Source organism: Podarcis tiliguerta (assembly GCF_965153285.1).
Source record: "Podarcis tiliguerta genome assembly, chromosome: 3".
Classification (NCBI taxonomy): Eukaryota; Metazoa; Chordata; class Lepidosauria; order Squamata; family Lacertidae; genus Podarcis; species Podarcis tiliguerta.
In genome coordinates, this window is record NC_139536.1 from 79,147,862 (window position 1) to 79,170,466 (window position 22,605).

Consider the following 22,605-nt stretch of genomic DNA (forward strand, 5'->3'; position numbering starts at 1 on the left):
TGAGGGAAATGTGATTGTGATTTACATAAGTGAAACGGCTAAGCTCCCTGATAGTCGGACATTGCCTTTGTAATTTTGTTTACTTAAAAATGAGATTATTATGTCTGAAAATAATGTGTCATTAGCCACAGCCTGCAATGATTTATCATAATTGGCTGCTTTACATCCATTTGAAATAGCTAGGCACATGAATTTTCCCTAAGGCTACATTAGTCAGCGTGAGCTCAAACTGCTAGGTTGACATTTTTTCCTCTCCAAACTCATATGTGAGTGTAAAAATTTTATGAGGCAACTTTAACAAGGCCCTTTGGGATTTGGGATTATTTGTCTTAAGTTCTTATTAAAGACAAAAAAAAGTTTCCTTCACTATGTTTATCCAGGTAGAGTAAAGCTCCTTTTTCAGAGGCTAGACTGTTTAGGAATAAATAAGATTTGACAGAGAGAATCGGGAATCAAGGACAGGAGGTTTTCTTCTGTGCTAAATGTATTTTGCCAAGATAAATGTTAACTGTGACAACATATCCCAGGTTTCTAAGGCTATTTCTCTAGATTAGAAGGTTTGTAGAAGAGAAAACTGCTTTTTTTCCCCCTGCCAGGAAATAGTGAGTTCTGATAAGTGAAAAGTGATGCGCATTGAGGAAAAATTGTCCCCATTACATGCATACAACAATGGATTTGAACAAGCAACTACTACTCAAGAAAGCAATGCTGGAATCACGATAAGCTCTGAAAAGGCTATCTAACGAAGTTGCCAAAAAAGGGAAAAGCTACAAAGGAATATATTTTTCTTTCTCTCTAAGGAAAGGTTAAAAATAATACATCTGTTATCCTACTACCCCTGTATAAAGGACTGTGTACCCACACCTTTTTGGGTTTCTATCCAGTCCTGGGCATTCTATGGTGCAGCTCTAACATTGTTCCAAACCATGGTTAAGGAAGCTTGAGTTTGAATTGGCAAACCATGGTTTTGGGTCATCCAGCAAACCCTGATTTGCAAGTGGGTTTGTAAACCATGACTTGGGCTAATTGATGAGACCTAGTTATAGCCTCTCTGAAGCCAGCTGGACCATAATGACAGAAGTCTTGAACAGATGGACAGTGAAAGAAGACATGGAGAGCTAAACCATTACTTGCCTTTACTTTTGGAACGTCAGGCCACTGTATGAGTTCAAAACAATGGGTACCACAAACTGGTATGGAGTTTTTATCAGAAGATATATAATCTTACCAAAGAAAAGCCTAAATGAATTAGGAATCTGTTTTAGAAATGAGATGGCTCAAAAGAGGCAGCAACTGAATTACAAAAAATAGAGACCATCTTTATGTATCTCACTTTTGTTAGTTTCATTTAAGAGAAAGCAGCTTGGGTAGGTGGGGATCAGAAGATTGAATCACTTGTTCTATGGCTTTTCCTATTTACTTTGTAGCCTATTCATTGCCATAGGTTTATTATTCATACCCAAATTTTGAGTACAACGTGGTGCGTATCTCCCAAAAGTAGTGTATTTAAATAACATTTATTATTTAAATAAAAGGGGAAGGGCTGTATTTCAGTGGCAGACAACATGCTTTGTGTACATAAGGCAAGGGTTCAGTTCCCATCACCTCCAGTTTTTAAAAAAGGATCCAGTAACAGGAGAGAACAATTTCTGCCAGAAACTATGCAGAGCAGTTCCTGATCAGAAAGGACAATATTGGGGTTGATGGATCTGGCATAGGTCAGTTTCCTATGATTTAAAAGAAATGACAGTTATATAAAATCTAAATAGACTGCCCTAGACTGTGTATTCACTATACAGATTTAACCTACCCAAATCTTAAAGCTATATAAGTATCTAGCATTACTTCATTAAAATCTACTGAGGTTTATAACGGGAATATTATTAGATGACTACATGGTTTAGTTGAATATATATTCTTTGGCTGGATTCTAGGTTCTCTTATCAATATCAAACTCTACTGGTGATGTGTTGGTATCGAGCAATCACAGTGTTCACTGTGGTTTTAAACTGCATTGTGTTATCTCTTTCTGTGGAAGATAATGTCCCTTTAGAATGTTTCCAAGCTAATATGAAGATATTCCTCACTGGGATGTATTAGCAGTCACAGTAGAGTAAGACTGCTTATGCTTTTTGTATGCTATATAGAAGCTACTGAAATAGCAAGGAATGTATTCTGGAATTTATTGAAAATAAGTACACCAGCCTTGATTAGCATAGAAAAGTGACAATTGGGTAATAACATTAGTTGGTCCTAATAAAGGTATCTGCTGAAGGCATATAAAGAGCTGTAAACTCCTGGTTCTATTTAATGTTTCATGAATAGTATTCTTATTACTGTACAGTGGTACCTCAGGTTAAGTACTTAATTCGTTCCGGAGGCCCGTACTTAACCTGAAACTGTTCTTAACCTGAAGCACCACTTTAGCTAATGGGGCCTCCTGCTGCTGCCGCGCCGCCGGAGCACGATTTCTGTTCTCATCCTGAAGCAATGTTCTTAACCTGAAGCACTATTTCTGGGTTAGCAGAGTCTGTAACCTGAAGCGTATGTAACCTGAGGTACCACTGTATTATGAAGCAACATGTGACCTGACCCTAATCAGATGAAGGATGGCCTATAAATGTTGGAATCAAATGAAAACAAAAATGTCACAAGCATGATCCCATGTTCCCCAGAGTCTTATTCAGTCTGGATATGAACCAATCTATTTTAAAAAATAGCAAGAAAAAACTAATATTATGTAACTAAAATTAATCTCCAGCTTTGTTAATGTATCTAAGTACTTCCTGATTGGAGCAAACTCTTTATCTCAATAACTCATTATGAAACTTGCATTATTATTTTTTACTTGTCAAGATGTAATCCAGGAATTCCCCAACCATTTTAGGGAGGCACATTTGGAAAATGAAAGCTGTTGTGGGCCCCACAAAATGCCCGTTTCAATAAAAATAAAAAATAGTGATATTCAGATGTACCTCTGAAATACACCATATGAAAGCTCCTGCCGTAATAACAGAGATAAAAACCAGGCAACCCCCATTGCTCTACTAAACCAACAATCCTCAATTAAAAAGAGGTGCAGGCAGGGGGCCTTGGTGGGAGACCCTAGATCTAGCCTGTTATAGCTGCCACTGTATAGCACCTGGGAATAAGCTCTATTGGACTCAAACAGACTTCCTTCTGAGTAGACTTGTATAGGATTTCTTTGATAAGTCTTCATAGCTCCTGCTGCAGACTGTGTGAAACTTTCATCCTGCACACCCACACCCACACAACCACCTTTTTGTTGGTTTGTTTTGTGTGCTTGCTTAACATTCAGCCAGAAAAACAGTTCTGGTGAACTTAAAGCCTGCTACTATATTGTGAGAGTTGTTTCTTTGGGGTTTTCTTCTAATAAACCAGTATGGCTACCTTAACTCTTTGGTTACTAACTTGGGCAGATTTCATCTGAAAGACCATGCAACAATAAATAATTCCTCAAGTTGAAGGGTTCAGGTAGCAGGCAAAGAAGAAAAAGATCTATAATGCTGCACAGTTGTTAGAAGTCCCTTTAGGCTACAAGCTTTTCCAGGAGAGGTGAATTTTATAAAGTCAGTATTCGCTTATTTTCAGCCATGGCTGTTGTGTCGTGCTTAAGCCCAGCCTCCAAAAACAAACCCACAACACATCTCCTATAATGGTATCCTATTCATCAATGTTTTCATACTGCATCCTTTGAAAGGGGGAGTGCAGTGAGCTGCTATTGAAAGATACTTTTTAAAAAATCCTATATCACTCTGTAGGGAATTGTATATTTAGGGCAGGCTGCCAGACTGTAAGAAACACAAAAGAACAGGCATGGGTTAGTGACTAAACTTCAGTCAAATGCTCCCAGCATATGAACTCATATATCCGCCACACTTTGAAGTATTGCTATTATTTTATAGACTTATATCCTTCCTGTCAAGGGAGGCTACCTATGCAGTAGCAAAATACAATAAAAATGCAAATGGAAAAAAGTTCCAAACATTGGCATTAAAAATAACAGAAGCAGAAAAATGTGTTAAAAGACACATCCATAAAATAATTCAAATGCAGATGGAACTTAAGCATCTGCTAGAGAATCCAGTTGGCAGAAGAATAAAGTTGCTTCAGTAGCAGTTGTTGCTGTAAGTCTCTGTGGCCCCAGAAGATAAGGGGTAGAGTTGTCTCATGGCTACAGGAAGTTATGATGGCCTTTTTCTGCACATAGCAGACCCTTCACATGACAGTAGGCTGTCCTTCAGCTGCTTGTTATTTTAACATTTGTCACCAGGATCATGCCATTATGACAGTCTGGTGACTTGAGATTATGGCACATGCGGAAGCTGTGGGCAAGGTTTGAGAAAAATGGGTTGGTCAGTTGCCCTCTGCCCCCAAGTAATCCTGAAGCGTTTGCATCAGGCTATTTGCATAGGAGGAATAAAATACTGCTATTTATATTGAGATTTCTTAAAAGGACTTCACAGTCACATATTACCTTAGTGACCCTATGCTAGTATATTTACGTCCACATTGCAGATCATGGTCTGAGATAGAGAAATAGTATTTTGCTCATGGCTGCTAACAGAATCAGTGGCTTAGTGGAAATTTGAACCAAGGATGAGTTTTTTCACAGCTAATGTTCTTGCTAGCAATCAGTGTGCCAACTGCTTGATGTTTTATGTTCATGTTTTCATCCATGATTTTTGAAGTACCTCACAGAAATGCACGCAAATGCTGCTTTGAAGCCAGAAGTGTTTCATACAACTGCCACGAACTCTATGGCAGTCCTAAGCGTGAGGTGCATTGTTAAACTGTGTGTTGCTTCTAGGTACTGCACAGTTGCTCAGATCTCAGCCAAGTAATCCGAATGCTTTCCATTTGCTTCTCTTTGCTGTGATTCTGAGTAATCTATGTTTATTACTCATCTTTCTGTCGTCCATTAGAATATGAATTTCATGAAGCTGTGGCTGAAGTGCGATAGACTGGCCGTTGTTCAGTGAACGGAGCAATTAAAAATGAAAGAAAACCCCCTTCAAGTACTTGCAAAGCCATTTCCCCCCTGAGAGCTATTTGGGTCTCCTTTTAATGAGACGCGCTCTGACTCACTGCTGAGAATGTTGTAGATTGCATTGTGCTCTGGACCTGAATAAGTAACTTTTTGCATTCAGTTGGTATTAATAAGCAACTGCAACCAACTTCTCTTTATGCTTTAGAAAAAAACCTGCCCCTCTGCATTTCTTTCCCCTACAACAGAACTTTCCAAACTGTGTGTCACGACATGTTAGTGTGTAGGTTTGTCATGTGAATGCTCCCCAAGCTTCTCCTGGGTCTGGAAAGGGGTTAGTTTAACCTTGGGTTTGCTAGTAAAACTGAATTACTGTGTCGCAGTATGTTTAAAAAGTGTGTCACCAACATGAAAGTTTAGAAAGCTCGGCCCTACAGAAACCCCATATGAAAGTTGATGGAACTTCAGATATGATATTTGCATGTTTGTAAGCAAAAGGTACTGTACAGTATCCATTTATTGGAACTTTGAATTTCCAGCATAATAATTAAACAACACTTCTGATTGTTTTCCAGCCTAGTTGATTCATGGGAAAGTGATATGGGAGTACATTCTCTAACATTTCCATCAAAAACCTGCCTGGAATTGCTGCTGATACTGTCTCAGAGTAATGCTTCGCTGCCACCTTCCCTTCGCTGGATGAATTCTTTCCAGGTAAAGAAATGATGGCCTTTCCCATAATGTACCTAACGTTAAGAAGAGTATAGAATCCAGACCATTGTCCAAAACCATAGGTTAGCAAACCTGAATATCAAACTACAGTTTGATCCTTGTTTGGTAATCTGGTTTGTTAAATAATTATGGCTTGTGCAACCCCTAGTTTCGCTTATATGGATGAAGCAAAAAGCTGATTTGTTACAAGGGCATCTATGCAAAAAAAACAAACAAAAAAAACAAACAAACAAACCCAAAACCATATCCATTTACTGATTGTGAGTTTATGGAGTCATTTATCTGATTTGAGATTAATGTGTTTACTGTTCCAAGCATAGATAACGTCTCCCTATTCTATTGGGCATTAAGAAGCTATGTGGTTATAATCAGTTTTGGTGCCTATATTGATGTGTCTGCAAAACGGGACCTCTTCTGGCCTTATCTGGATATAGTGTTTTCTCCTGTGACTGAGTGTGAGCCATGTCCCTGCTGCTATCTCCTGCTATATTGCTTGTTTCCAGTTAATACAACAGAAAGCGGCATCATGATGAGTCAGACCATTGATCCATCTATCCCAGTATTGTTTACAGTGACCAGCAATGGCTCCTCAGGGTTCTGAGAGGGCATTTCCACCCCTACCTGGATATGCCAAGGATTGATCCAGGATTCTTCCATGTGGAAAGAAGATGCTCTACTGCTGAGCTGTAGCCCTTGCCCTTAACTACAGTCTTCAGCTAGTTTCTTGTTTTTACTTTGTTCACAGCCCTGGGCTTTTTGTGTGTGTGTGTGTGGGGGGGAAGCTGCCATATTTTGGTGATGCTGTTGAAAGTGGATGGGATCCAAATGGTGCAACCTCTGTAAAGTTCCTGTAATTCCTGAAACAGCAGGACCCCCCCCCCCCCGGTCATGATGTTTTTTGAGGCATCCTTAAACTTCAAAAACAGCTGGATCTTTTCTTTCTTTCTTAAAAACATTTCCAAGTCACCCTCTACCATTATGTATACTAGGGAAGCAATCAGTCTCCTGAATAAACTTGTACATTAAGTCCAAACCAGTACAATTGTACCTTGGAAGTCGAATGGAATCCATTCTGGAAGTCCGTTCGACTTCCAAAGCATTTGACTTACAAATCACAGAAGCTACTGCAGCCAATCAGAAGCTGCAGAAGCCCCGTTGGACATTCGGCTTCCAAAAGAACGTTCGAAAACCGGAACAGTCACTTCCTCTTATACTTCACTGGGTCATGGGTGTGCAAAGTGCTTACCAACTTCAGTGTTTATCTTCATTCTACACATATGACTGGGTATTCTATTATACTAATAGAGAAATACCCTTTGTGTTGATGTGGAGGTTGCATATGTGGAGGCTAGGTTTGTAAGATCTGAGGAGACTTTCCCAAATGCCCCCACCCCAGTGACAAGGACAATGCCATCTGGCAAAGAGGGCCTTCTCAGAGATGGTGATTTTCTTTGGAACATTCTTCCCCAAGAAGTTAGGGTGGAACCAGCACTGGTGTCTCAGGTGCTAGGCTGAAACGTATTTATTCAACAAGTTTTTAGCAGTTAATTCATTGTGTCAGTGCTGGCTATTACTCTTTACTTTCTCTTGTTTTAATCTACCTCAGTTTTCTGTTTCAGGAAAAAAATATTTTTACAACCTTTATTGTTCCATTTTACTATCTAACGTTGTGAGTCACTTTGAAAACTGGGAAAGTAGAAAAGCAGCGTATAAATTCATGAAACTCTATATAGTGCTATCTCTAGATACGCACTCCTCTAGCTGCGTACCTTTCAGGATGCGAACGTGGCAAACCCGGAAGTAGTTTTCCGTGTTTCACCGTGCACGCATGTGCAGAAGCGGTGCTCCGGTTGTGAATTCCTTGGGATGCGGCTGGACTTCTGGAATGGATCCCATTCGCAACGGAGGTACCACTGTATTTATGTGTCTTTAAAAGTAAAATCCAGTACACCACACTTAGGATTAAACACTCTGGCAACAACATGGCTTGCTATAATCTAATATATAAAGTGAAAGTTGACCTTTGGATTACATTGGCTTCATATTTGTCGCTTGACTGAGCTTATGCACATGTAAGTTCTGAGCCTTGCTAGCTTTAAAGAGTGACAAAAATAGTTTTTAGAACATGATCTCCTCCTCTTCTCTCTCTCTCCCCAACCCCCAGTTTCAGGCACCCATAAAACAAAACTATGGTCTACTTAATTCCAGCAATCCTTGTTTTACTTCGCAACCTTCAGAATGGATGTCTGGTGGATGTTAAAGCAAAATACTTGCTTTTCCACAACAGCAGCGCTGAGAGAAATGTGGTAAATGGCATAATGTATCATCATAAAGATTCAGTATCTTAAGAAGTTGTGTGGCTTGGGTTTTGTTTCTGTTACTTCCTGTGTTCATAGAGATAAGAAGAGCCAAGATAATGTTAGCAAATCACCAGCAGAGATTGCTTGTACCTTGGAAGTGCGTCTCTCTGTAATCACTTTTGTACCAGAAGCTCAGTTTTGTGCCAGAAGCTCAATTCTCTTGAACCATTACCTTACACTGAACAGCTTATTAAATGTATATGGGGCTGGTTAATAGAACTTGTAGGTTTCTGTTCATTTTGTCTGCTTTGAACAGAATAGTGATTTATAACTTTAAAAAAATTAATAGTGGTGATGGATAGTGGTGGTATTTAACCTGTAACTGGGAGGAAGAACTATCCAGTTGTAAAGTACCAGAATTTATTTATTTTTTAAACCCCACTATGTGCAGAGAGTTTTGGGTGGCTAGTTTTAACAGGACTTTGCTCACTACCCTGTTTTTCCAAACGTACTTAATATATTCAGTAAGGAAGACAGCCAGTGGCATCAAGTTAGGTTTGGACGTGGGTCCTGTGTCACAAGTCACGTAAGTTGAAAGTGATCCCATGAGTGTGGAAGCCAGCATTTCAGAAGGAAAAGAAGGGCCCTCAGTAATCAGCATTGTCATTTCTGACAGAACTGATCACTAGTTTGGTGGGGGAGAAGAAGAGTCCAGTCATCTTCTCCTATAACCACCCAAAAGGTGAACAATATTCACAGAAATAACTTGCCCTGATTGTTGGTTCAGTGGAGATTTGGGAAGATTTATTGTATGCACAAAATACTTCAGATTGGGGCCAGTGCCTCAAGCATATGCAGACAGCACTTCTGTCGTTACTAGGATTTACATTAAGGGTGCTTTGAGGTGAGTGAATAGGGATGCCAAGGCTAGCTTGAACTGGAGAGAAGAAGAAGAAGAAGAAGAAGAAGAAGAAGAAGAAGAAGAAGAAGAAGAAGAGGAAGAGGAGGAGGAGGAGGAGGAGTTTGGATTTGATATCCCGCCTTTCACTCCTTTTTTTTTAAGGAGTCTCAAAGCGGCTAACATTCTCCTTCCTCCCCCACAACAAACACTCTGTGAGGTGGATGGGGCTGAGAGACTTCAAAGAAGTGTGACTGGCCCAAGGTCACCCAGCAGATGCACGTGGAGGAGCAGAGACGCGAACTCGGTTCTCCAGATTACGAGACTACCGCTCTTAACCACTACACCACACTGGCTCTCTACAAAAAAGTGCTGTGACATGAGAAATTGTTTTATGCAATTTGCAGCTCTCAGAGTAAAATGTTTTAAAGGAATAATGTGCACGTTAGTAATTATCCACCACTTGCTTTTAAGCAGGGCTGGCTAACATATGACCCACTAGAAGTTGCTGAACCACAGCTTTAATCCACAGTGGCTGTTGGCCATGCTGGGATTGATGGAAGTCCTAGATCAGCAACATCTGGGGAGACACAGGCCAACCAGCCCTGATCAAATTATACAAAGTAGACACTGTAATAAAATGTATCTGATGTACAGGGATGCAATCTTATTGAACTCTGGCTTTTTTTCATAGCTGGGCAAATACTGTTGAAGATGCTTGGTATTTCAAAAGAGGGGGCATGACCTAATTGGAAAGTTACATTCAGCATATGAAAATCCTTTACTTTATCACCAGACTTGCTCAGCATCCCATTCAAATGATTATCATCTGGTGGTAGGAAAACCGAGTGGCGCTGACATTCATTCAGAGAGGAAATGTACAAAATTACCGGGGCTCGCAGCCCATTACAAGATGTGGTTGTGAAACAGAAAAGCAATTTGGATGTGATGAAGTGTACTAGAGTGGAGAAGAGAAGTTATTAAGCTTGTCTTGTATTTGCCAATTGAAGTGTGAGAGGTGTTTTTGAGTGTGTTGCGGCCTTCCCTTCAAGAGGCCTTCAGCCAAATCCATAGTAGTTGTCTGCACTCTGAAATCAAAGCCCTTCATTTCATCACATTGATAGTGGTGATTGTGTCACGTTCCAATCCAAGCTATCCTTTTTTAAACTAATTATCCCCTGATAATGGGCTGATTAGGCCCAGAGACATAATGACATAAAGCATCCATGGGATTAAGTGTGCTCACTATAGAGAAGAGAGAGGTCTCACCACCTTGCCAGAAATACGTTGGCAGGTTCTGTGGGGCCATATTGAGTGCAGTAGCTGAGCAGGCCCCACCACAACTGCCTTAGGCTTTCAAATGGAATAAAGGGGGAGGATTGCAGCTCCAAAGTTGCCATGGACTCTTGGTTCTGAGTAACCACTTGCCCAATCAGAATTCATTTGGAGGAGGCACTGCTGTTGCTGCATCTTGTTTTGTTAATCTATGAAACTATTCTGTCCTATCTTTTGGTCCTCAAAAGGGCATCCCCGTTCAGTAAGCTTGGAAGAGCATCAATTTTGCAACAGAATTATTAGGTTACTAGGTGCAGCTATTTTTCTTCAAATTCTAAACTTTTCAGTGTAGAGTTCAAACTGTATATTTCATACCATTTTGGAAAACCACTGTCATTTAGTGTGGACTGTACTGACCTTGATAGATAGACCTGTGGTCTGACTCGGGATACGGCAGCTTACTATCTGCCCCACCACCTCCACATGTGCAAGTGAAAAAGCAGTATGGACTTTAGGGTGTGAAAACGATCAGAGGGGAAAGGATTAATCAGGTTTTCTTGGTGTGCGTTTTTTTAAAATGCAGAAGTATAAGTAAAAACACAGAACTCTGTAACATGTAGTTTGAGTCCTAAGAATAGCTAGTATTGAAATGCACGCTTTTGTTTCTTCTCATCTTCCTCTAGTTGGTTTTCCAGAGTGGCACATTGCCATTTGCAGTTCTTCTATTTGAAGGATTGTGGAGTTATCTTATCAAGGAGGTTTCTCATAATGTGACACATGGTAATACGCCAGACAGATAAAGGAATGCTGTAACTTCTGTTTTAAGTTCACCTTTTTAAAAAAAAGAAATGCTCAGATCGGTTGTTGGCATTTCTTCTTCCTATATGGAAAAGAGAAGCCTGGAGAAATAATATGGTCCCCTTTTCTGTTTAAATTTGTGAAATAATGTACTTTGAAAGTTTTGGTAAAGAGTCCTGCTGAACAGGCTAAAAAAAACCCCAAAACGCTGCTGTTTCAAGTAATTTTTTATAGCCGTGGTTAGTAAATGCACTTTCAGCTATATTTCCCCCCAGCAAAATGGTAGCTACTGACACCTTCAATTAATTGCAGGTGTCTGCTTCTTCTTGGGTGCCCTGGGGATATATCTCATTAGGAAATGTATCTCTTATTCTAAAGAATTATAGTTAGCATCCTCTTTAGAATTATCAGTTTAAGAAATAGGTTTTTATCTGAGTTCTCAATCCTTTTGTATGCATAAAAATCATCTTTGAAGTTCATGTTTTGCAACTCTAAAAAAAGAAGAAGTTCAGAGTCAGGCTTGACTCTCATTGCATGTCTGGCTCTTTAGACCAGTGATTCTCAACTGGGGGCCCCCAGGATATTCCAAGGGGGGCAAAGGTGAAAATTGTGTAAATGGGGGGGGGGGGCACAGCACAAGACTAGGGGGCCACAGAGGGAAGCGAGAAGTGAAGAAAACAGAGACGTGACCAAGAAAAGAAAACAGAATATCTAAAAAGTTTCTACAGCTTTGGGATAAAGCAAATTTGTTTTTCATGTCATTTCCTACTTCATATTCGGTAGAATCAGGTTTCAGTCGTGTGAATTATTTACTCAGCCTAACGCGGAATTGCCTTAACTGAATGGACAGAGGTGGTCTTCACTTATCCCTCACAGCAATAGAACCGGATATAAAAAAGCTTGTTTCTGGTCATCAAGCACAAGTGTCACATTGATGGATAAATACAAAGTATAATTTTTTAGGTAATTATATTTTGTATTAATTATAAGTAAAACATGTTCTGTTTACAGACAAAACATTTGTCTGTAACAAGACAATAGCTACCTTTCTACTGGTAGAACGGTGGGGGCACAGTCAATAAAAGGTTGAGAAACAACACTGCTTTAGACTGTCTGCAACATTTAATGCCATTAAAATTAAGACAGCTTTTCCTGGCTTTGCACATTTTAGGAATAGACGTGTTGTGGTTTTAACCAAAAATTCCTGATGCTTTAATTATAGTCACCCTTTCCTTTCTCTATACTGTACTTTATTAGAACGCCCCTTGTCTTCAACTGTCTCCTCTGTTATCTTGGGCCTCAGGTCTGTGCTGGTCTTGTCATTTGATTTCCTTTTAAACTGGAAATTACAGAGTTTGGACTTGGGGCCCTTATGAATGCCAGACATGTGAGCTGTAGCTTCTTCCGGGAACTCCTACCTGGAACACCACAGCAGACTGTGATTGTTCCCATTTCTCACTTTTAGGTACTCCAGGGGGCAGTAGGTGGTCGCATGAAGTTTATTGTTAACAGCCTTTGAGTAAAGGCATCAAACTTCCAGACTTCTCAAGACTGGCTAGTGAAGACTAGCCTCTGATGGCTTTCTTAAAAAGAAATAAAAATGAATTAGGAACTATAGTAGCTGGTTAGAGCAGGTTCTTTTTCATCTTTCCTTTTGATTATACTTCAAACAGTGTTAGTGATTTAAAGCCTTCAGATGCTATGAAAAGGAATGAGATGCTTATAGTTCAGTTCTTGATTACACTGTGAAGTTATTATGATGGTGCAATATTTTATGCTTGGCTAAGTATAGATGTTGAATAAAAGAATTTAATTACACTGAATAAATACTGGAGAAAGTTCTCCAGTTATATTTCATTAATGGTTCATGCTTCTAGCAATGAACTAATTTAATTTCATTCCTGCTGCTAAAGGTCTGTGTGTGTGTTTGTGTATCCCCTCCCAATGTTTTTATTGAAAATGTAAATCTGTTAGAACATAAATGCAAACGAAATGATACATATCTAACTACTTGTACATACTTTATGCTTTGCGCTTCTTGGTGCTGTTGGATGTAATAGTGTATAGCAAACTTATAATTGCATTTCTATCAACTGTAAATGCATAAATTTGTTATATAATTTACCCACCAATATTTACAATTCTCTCAATAGTTACTGAGCTTCTACTTAGGTTACTTCTAATTGCCCTAAAAGCTGACCCATGATATACCATAATTAGTGAGTTTTTCCTCTCCCTTAATTAGTTATCTTCTTGTATTAACTAAATTCTTTAGAGGTTCTAACTAAATAGGAAGAAATTGTATTTTACAATCCCATTGATGTCAAGTCTACAGCAGGGGAGGAGAAAATCAACTTTTATTCTCTATCTGAACTTAGTATTTATTTGTAAAAACAAATTGCATGGAAATATTTCCAAGTAAACACGCTGTTGTTACACAGACACCCAGCTTGCTTCAGTTTTGTATGGGGAGGGGAAGTAAAAAAGGGTCCTGGTATCATTTCCACCGAGTCTGCATTGCATGATCCTTTGTGTTTTCCAGTTCCCTGCATAGTGCATATTCTGAGAGTGAAAATACAGTGGTACCTCATGTTGCGTAACCTCCAGCTTACGGAATCTTCGGGTTGCGGCCACTGCAAACCTGGAAGTGGATTTGCCGCTCACGCGTGCATGCACAGAAGTGGTCCTCTGGTTACAAAATTTTTGGGATGCAGCCAGGCCTCTAGAACGGATCCCATTCATAACCGGAGGTACCACTGTAGTAGATTGGAAGAAGCTATACATGAAGGTGCTTGCAGCCTATTTTTTCTTTCCCCTCCCCTTCTGCGAGAGAAATTGGGGCTATATGAGAAGAAAAAGGAAAGAGTCGATTGCCATGATGGTAGAATGGACCACTGCCGGATTAAACCCTGTGGAGGCCTCTAGGCAGTTGAAATCTCAGGGCTCTACTCACAAATTATATCATATTATTTTGATCCATTGTCATGAGGTCCCTAAAAAGTGTAGGGCCCATAGGCTGGTGCCTACTCTGCCTATTTGGTAACCTGGCACTGGAATGGACTATACTATTTTATACTAAAGAACCTCCTGCCCACAGGCCAAATGTAGCCCACCAGAAACTTTCTAGGCCACACTCCTCACCATCTGTTCCCTAGCTGTTGGGCCAGTGATGGAGCAAAGCCTATCCACTTTGTACTGGCCACTGATAATGTGAAACCACAGCCAGTATGGAAGTAGATCAAGTTCATGAAGCAGGAACAAAGCACTCTGCTTCTCCAACCCAATCCGCTGTTGCTTCCATGCTGTGAGAAAAGGGAGTCTTATATGCAGTGTAGAAGTAAAGTGTGGTAAAATGTATGCTGAGTTGCAGTCCGGTATTTGTGTGTGTCTCTCCAACCCGGTATATAGATTGTGTGGGTGAATCCTATAACAGGTGGCGAGAGCAGTGTTGTTTGTATGGTGGTTGTGGCAGAAATGGGATCAGAAAAGTATTTAAAAACCAACACACAATGTCTTGCTTTAATAAATGAGAACAATTTATCCCTAAAAGCTGCTCTTCCCCCCTAGTTTTTTTTTGGAAATATTTTGTGTGACCTACTTGAGCAAACATGAAAAATGGTTTTTCTATCCTTTTGTGACAGGACAAGCTTAAGGATGAGTTCCATAGTCTCTTGGCGTAGGTAGCTGTAATAGAATGAGTATTAATTAATCTTTGACTGCTAATGCCTCACCTCTTCAGCATCTATATTTGTCTTCCCAACTCTTGCTAATTATAGGTAGTTTTTAAAGGGCAGCATTTCCCAAGGCTAATGCAGGATAAGTTCAAGAGGTCTTTTCGGTTTTACACACTAGAAGCACAGAAACGTACACATTTCTTGCCATAAGAGTTTCAAGAGTGATCGCCATAAAACAGCAACCAGCTAAATTGCATCCATGGTGTGAACAATAAAGGTAAAGGTAAAGGTACCCCTGCCCGTATGGGCCAGTCTTGACAGACTCTAGGGTTGTGCGCCCATCTCACTTAAGAGGCCGGGGGCCAGCGCTGTCCGAAGACACTTCCGGGTCACGTGGCCAGCATGACATCGCTGCTCTGGCGAGCCAGAGCCGCACACGGAAACGCCGTTTACCTTCCCGCTAGTAAGCGGTCCCTGTTTATCTACTTGCACCCGAGAGTGCTTTCGAACTGCTAGGTTGGCAGGCGCTGGGACCGAACAACGGGAGCGCACCCCGCCGCGGGGATTTGAACCGCCGACCTTTTGATCGGCAAGCCCTAGACGCTGAGGCTTTTACCCACAGCGCCACCCGCGTCCCTCAATACCAATTGTGAACAATACCAACATTCAAATATCTAGGTGTATAAAAAAGTATTAACCTGATGCTGAAAATATGTGAGACTTGAAGTCAGGTGTGCTTCACTGGGTATAGTGTTCTGAAAGCAGAGTGCTACTGCAGAAAAGGTCCTTACTGAAGAATCTGTATATTTTAGATTTGGAAGGTCATGATAATATTTTTTGGCTGACATGCTTATTTGTGGTATGAAAAGGCAAACCATATAATTGGGAAAAATTTGTATAGAATATGGGATAAATATAAAAACCTATTGGAGACTAAAACACCACTTTGGTTTTTATGTTTGGAAGCCATAGCGGTGAAAAAGAAAAATACGATGGAAAGCTGGACGACTTATAGAAATTTGCTAAGAGAGGAGGGTGGAGAATTTAAATTAAAAGAGTTTAAGAATTTATCAGGGATGTTAACAACATGATTACAATAGCATCATTTGAATGAAGTATTTAAAAAGGATACGAAGTGGATGTTTGAGGAACAACTATCACAACTAGAGAGAGACCTGTTAAACTATAATGTTGAAGTGATATCTAAAACGTATAAGATGTTATTGGAATGGGAGACAAAGGACTAACAAGTGAAATATTCAGTGATAGATATTGGTCATAACATAGAAATGGAAGCATAGGAACAATTATGGAATATGGATATAAAATTTACAGCATGTTATGGTTTAAGAGAAAATTATATGAAAATGTTATATAGATGATACCCAACACCTAGTAGATTGGCAAAAATGTATAAATCAAAATTGAATAAGTGTTGGAAATGTAAGGAGAAAGGAGGTATCTTTTCCATAGGTGGTGGTCTTGCAATAAGGTTAAAGCTTACAGGGAAATGATATATAATGAATTGAAAAAAATGCTTAAGATTCATTAAAAAAAAAACCCAGAAGCCTTTATCTTAGGAATTATGGAATCAGAACAACCTAAATAGAAATTTATTTATGTATGTGCCCATAGCTGCAAAAATGTTACTTGCCCAAAAATGGAAGGAAGAAGAGGTCCCAGTGACATAAGAATGGTTACTGAAACTAATGGAGTATGCTATGCAGAAATGGCACAACTTGCCGGAAGAATAAAAAATCAAGATAACCTTTTTAGAAAGGAAAAGAAATGGTTTATTGAGTACAAATAAACTGTAAGCAGATCAAGATATTGGCAGGATTGTTATATATTTTTGAAACTGCAGGTTTTTATATGATATATATATGAGAATAGATGAATAAAATAAGACAATTTAGAGTATGAAGGAGAGGACAAAAATAAATGTAAAGAACTGAAGAAAAGGGAAGGGAGTTGAAGTCGGGTATGTTAAAATTATCATTGAATAATTGTATATAAATGAAAATTATAAATTATATAAAAAAAGAAAAGGTCCTTATACAGCCTCTTTCTGCACCTCCCATGGAGAGCATAATTAAATAAGAGCATTTGAAGATGACCTGAGGGTCTGGGTAGGTTCGTATGGGCAAAGAAACTCCATTAGTCAATGGGGTCCTGAGCCACATAAAGCTTTATAGGTTAAAGCTAGCACCTTGAATTTGGCCTACAAAGTTGGCTGCTGCTAGTTTGTTGATTCCATGTCACAAGCACTCCAGGGGACAGATTGATGCCTTCTGGGGAATAGTGAGTGCAGGTGCCTAACCAGTCCTGATGTGGAAGGAGAGCGTGGTCAATCCCCAAGGCTGGAGGGAATTATGGTTCAACAACACCTGGAGGGCCAGTGTTTGCCCACCCCTGACTTGATGCTTTCTGCTGCTGTTCCATGACAGCCAATCCTGTTGGATCACTACGGCAGAAGCCAAAGTACTACCTTTTGCCTCTGTTGAAAGGCAGAACTATTCTGTTTCTAGGGCAACCAAAACAGAAGGCAGCAGCAGAATGAAAAGCTGGCAAGCTGGTAACTGGGGGAGACCCAGTAGAGTATTAGTTAATTTTGTCTTTCCAATCTGGTTAAGTGTGCGCGCTCTCTCTCTCTCTCTCTCTCTCTCTCTCTCTCTCACACACACACACACACACTGAGGCATTCTCTTTCCTTTTTGTGTGTGTGCTGTGGTTTAAATCGCTTCATATGGAACATACGTGCCGCTACGTTTGCTTCATTAGCTGAGGCATGCAGATATTTGTGGTAATTGCCTTACTGCAAAAGGCAATATGGAATTTTTGCTGGAGTCTCTCTCTCTCTCTCTCTCTCTCTCTCTCTCTCTCTCTCTCTCTCTCTTATTCTAGATCACTGGCAGTGTTATTAGAAGCAACCCCAGTGGCCAGACTTAGACATGGTTGTACCTTTGGTGAAAAGTCCTAGTGACACTCTCACACTGTTTCTCTATTTGTTTGTTTTCATGGTGCACAAATGAAAAGTGGCAGCAGGAAAATTATGCCCCTCTCTAACCCGGATGCATGGCATTGCTTTGTGGTAAGGCCAGATCTGGATAGGCTTGTATACAATCCCTTATAGGTCTTTGTCACTCATAATCTGACAACAACACAGGATGACCTGTTTATAATATGACTGCAAGGGTTAAATATATACACATGCTCAGAATAAACTGGAGTTTTTACATGGCCATTAAATGCCTGTTTTTAATAAATCGATTGCCCCCCACAATTTAAAAGCTTTAAGCAAGTGGTGCTTTTGTTAATGCACACAGGTTCAGTTTCAAGCCAAATATTGCAGTTCTCTTAGTGCTGTTTTCATGTCCAGGACTATCCAGTATTCCTTTCCATCAATAATACACCTTTTTGACACCTGGATAAATAAATTATTGCACAGTCTATTCAGACAGGACAAAACAGTAGGTGAATATGGAAATCCTGTCACTAGTGAATTGCACATTGAAAACTGTTAGGATTCCTGCTCCGTGTTTGCAGTCATGAGATTGTTGTCTTTCACATGATGGTGTATGTTTTCATTCCACAGTATGGGAAGTGATGGAGATAGGATGTTTTGGTATTACTGTATTCCGTGAAGTGGGATTATTGTCCTTTGTTTTCTCTCTTTGCTGTCTGATGCGAAAGAGGAAGGAGCAAAGTTAGAATGCTCCGAGTGTATTGTATGTAAATAAAAGTAGATTAGACAAAATGCTGTGCTATTCTGTTATGCAAACTGCGAACACTCTGCGGATCCCTAAGTGTGCTGATGCTTCTTGGTATCAGACGCTGTGATGTTCGGGTCGAAGAAAGCTTTTGAAGCTCCCGAACGAACGACCAGGAGGGAGAGAACATGCCAGTCGAGCATGTGTCTCTGCCAGGGTCCTACACAAGAGTAGGACACTCCTAACATTGTAGTTAGATGATAACCACATTTGGATATTATTTGGGTCCTTATTCAAAATACCATAATTCCTCACCCTGCAGAATTTTTGTTATTTTTTAGTTTGCTTATTGTATTGTTCTTAGGTCTCTTAACTGATTGTATCAGAAATTGCATGCCTCTTTGGGAAAATACCGCATTTTGACAAAATATATTAAAATGTAAAATTTTGTTTTATTAAAGAAACAAAAAATAAAATGTATCTAAGAGTCAGACCATGGGACAGAAAGGCAGGGAAACCCCCCCCCCCCGGCCATCTCTGCTTTAAAGTAATAGTGTCCACCTTAAGAATCCGGTAACATATTTTTGAAAGGATTTCTGTCACCCTATTTAAGAATTAAAGTCAGCAGCAATGTGTGTTTTGTCTTTGCTTTCCTTCTGGCCATGTCTTGGCATGCTTATGTTGGCATTAGCAAAAGAGGCAGTTTAAAGTAAACACGTGCAACTATTGATCTTCAAAGGAATATCATTCTCCATTTTGCCTTTTACCTCATATCAGCTGCCTAGGGGAGTAAAAGTGAGGGTGTCTTAATCCATAGACTTAACTTTGGGGGGGGGGGAATGTTGTATGATGTGGTCTTACGCTGAATTGGATTACTGATACCACCCAGTTCTGCTGACTTTGATCAGCAACAGCAGCTCTCTGAAGTTCTGAGGGAGAGGTCTGTCCCAGCCCTCCTGCTGGATCTAGAGTACATGCTAGGGGATCCCTAGCTGGTGGGAGTTGTAGTCTAGCAACATCTAAAGGGTCACCGGTTCCGTTCCCTGGTCTACCTTATTGGTTAGTTAAGGTGCAGTTCAGTTAAAATTGCTTTCTTAATGGCAGACAGTATGGAATTTAAAGTGGGGTGCATCATATGCATTTCCTAATGATCCTACCTGACCCTTGACATCGGCCCCAGTAGGATCAGACAGGAGTGGATCAAGGGCAATACTTTATTTAGTGGTGGAACTCCTTTACTGGCAAGCTCCATCATCATGCCTCCTCCTTGGCTACTTTTCAAAGGGCACTGAATACTTTCCTCTTTCACAAGGCCTTTTATGAAGAAATTCTGATTTCTGCACATGTGATTTTTGTCCTGTGTTTTAATATTTGATTTTTCACTGTATGATTGCTGTGAACTGCTATGGAAGGATTTGTGTTTTGAAAGGCAAAAGAAATCAGTAATGTGGACTCCTCTCCTTCAATCTCTTACATTCTTTCTTTTACTTTGAAGTAAATGTATATTTCAGGAGCTGTTCAAAAGCAGCTTATTTAGCTAATTGTTCACAGCCTGCCTTGGAAGCTTCATTGTTTTCTTGCCGCTTTGGTAAGCACCATGTGACTAATGTCAAGTCTTCATGTGTCTCCTTGTGAATTGCTTGCCCTTTTCTTAGGCAAGAGGGCAGTGTTGAAAAAATAAATCCATTTCTTTTATCTCATTCGAGCCAGGCATTCTATTTGCCACCACTGTTCAAAACTTTGGCTTTTCCTTTGACTTTGAGCTCTTCCTCACCTTCTCATTCATTTCTTGTATCAAAGCATCTCTATTGCCAACTCCAAAGAATAGTTTCTGTATGGCAAACTTGGAAAGTCTTGTTTTCTTAAAACACATTGCTTGTCAAGGGGAAGCTTTTGCTTCCCAGCTTTTCTAAGCAGAAGCGATAATGGCTATCAGCTTGCAAAGTTCTACTATTGGGAGTTATAAATGGAATTCACCTTAGAAGTTTTAAATGCTCTTTGGAACTGCCTTCCCCTTCCCTCAAACAACTTCAGTTAAATTTGCTTTACTGCTAGAATGCCATATTACTTTTTCTAGTTAGCTGCATCAGAATATACAGATCAAAAGATCATGAAGTAAATATGAGTAGATGTTACCAGATGACTAGTTGTCTGAGTTAGAAACCACAAGTGTAGAATTCTGGGGCCGTGAGTGTTGTAGACGTATTCTCTTTAAAGCTGCAATACAACCATTACATTTTGTAGTGAACCTCAAACAAGAAACAAAACTTCATCATTGCATTGGGAAATGAATAGGCCATCAAGAATTATAACAGTACTATGTGCTGAAGGATCTTGTTTTTATGAAAGGAAGGAGATACTTAATTGTATTAGAATATATTTTGCTATGTTCTGGGTATGAGTAGCACTTCCTTCCCTTTATAGTTCTTAGTTTGGGGGGGGGGGAATGTGGTACTAGTGGTCCTCCAGATATTGCTGGTGTATAACACACTCCATCCCTCACTGCTGACTCTGTCAGCTGAGGCTGATGGGAATCTGAATCTAACAACATACAAAGGTTCACAAGTTCCCCCATCCTTAGGAATTTGTGGAGTAACATCTGAACAAAGCATTCCTTCAGTTACTGTCCTTTGCTTCCTTGCCCCCTCCCCCCTATTTATGGAGGCACTTTATAACATCCAGGACTTGTGGAGCTTCCCAGCATGCTCAGTGGCAATTAGAATAACATTGGCATGGGGGGGGGGATAAACTTTCTGTGATACAAGGCAGTATTAGGTCGGTAATTGCCTGTGCAGATGACACATCACTGTTCCAGAGATCACGAAGGAAGGGGGGGGGGAAGGTCAGATTCCATGTAATGAGGCTTTTCCTGCTGTGTTACTATAGCCCTATGACTATTCTTTCAGTTCTTCTCCTCCCCCTTGTAGTTTCAGTAATCTCTTCAAAATGCAATGAATTATTTGGACACACACATACTCCGGTGATATCATTCATTTATATAGATTTATCACCTGCCCTGTTTAGTGGGCTCACTGTTGAAACTAAAAGCATGAAACTCTAGCTGACTTGATACTTGATAACTCTTAACTAAAAGCGTCAAACTCCGCTGACTTGATACTAAACCATTAAAGCCAGAGCAACCTGGTTGAGTTTACGTTGCTTTTGAAATGTTCCCAGGCTTGTTAGTACTCAGGCCACTTCAAGGTCAAGTCTGAGGCACCAATGTCCAAAAACTTGCTGAAGGTAAGCAGGTTTGGGTCCTGTCAGTGCCTGAATGGGTGACCACCTGAGAACCACATGTATGCCACCTTGGGTTCTATGATAGACGAAAGGAAGGATATAAAAAAACCATTTTCAAAGATCACTTGACCTACTTTAATTTGTCTTCAGTGTGCGCACGTATTCCCCCCCACTTGGAAAATAGAATTCTGATAAGTTTATAGTTGTATCCAAAGGACACCTTTTCCTGTGTGAAACTGCCTGTCAGTTCAGAAGTTCTGAGGTCCTTTTCCAGGTTCCTCCTTCCTCTTTCAGAGTCTAGGGAGGTGACTACTGGTAAAGAGTGCCCTGGCTGTGGAACGCCCTCCAGGTGCTCATTTGTTTGACCCTTTCATTATTATTGTTTAGGCACCATATCGTATGCTCTTGCCAAGGACATGTATCTCTGTTAACATCTGAACCTTACTTGTATGTGTTCAGGACCCTGAATGTTTGGGGAGAATTTTGCTCTGGTGCTAGGCTAATCTCGTCCCTCTGTTTTGTTGGAGGATAGGCTGCTGTGAGATCAGCAGACTTGGCATGGGAACTAGCATGTTTTACCAATTATATAGGAACACAATGTGGGTAACACTAGAGACTTTGGCTTGGTATCAGAGTGCCCTTGTAAGTTATCCAGGAGGAAGGAACAGACGACTCCAGAAATTTTCCAAGGGGGTTTTGTGCATGAAGGTAGATAGAAAATAAATTGCAGATCTAATTATTTAAGGCTGTACCAAAGGAAAGGGGAAAGGAGAGAAAAGTGAGGGTGGCAGCAAGCTAAAAGCAATTGTGCACTGATGCTTCAGCGCTTGGGAGAAGAAGGAAGGGAATGTTGAAAGTTGATGAGAGAGGAGGATGGAGGCTTAGAGTGAGAAGAAGAGGGATGTAGAAATATTAATACTACCGTACTTTCTTTATGACCTGTTGGAGGATGAGAAAGTTGATAAATCCA

At 40.1% G+C, this 22,605-nt stretch overlaps 2 protein-coding genes across 2 annotated transcripts in view; one reads left to right on the forward strand and one right to left on the reverse strand.

The window, feature by feature from the left end:
- Nucleotides 1-22,605, reverse strand: part of DOP1A (DOP1 leucine zipper like protein A) — a 127,814-nt gene that overhangs the window by 81,409 nt on the left and 23,800 nt on the right. The window lies entirely within an intron of this gene.
- UBE3D (ubiquitin protein ligase E3D) overlaps nucleotides 1-22,605 on the forward strand; it is a 55,824-nt gene that overhangs the window by 25,834 nt on the left and 7,385 nt on the right. The window contains exon 9 of the mRNA XM_083431201.1: nucleotides 5,584-5,722. Within this exon, the coding sequence (XP_083287327.1) occupies nucleotides 5,584-5,722 (139 nt within the window). The remainder of the gene's footprint in view (nucleotides 1-5,583; nucleotides 5,723-22,605) is intronic.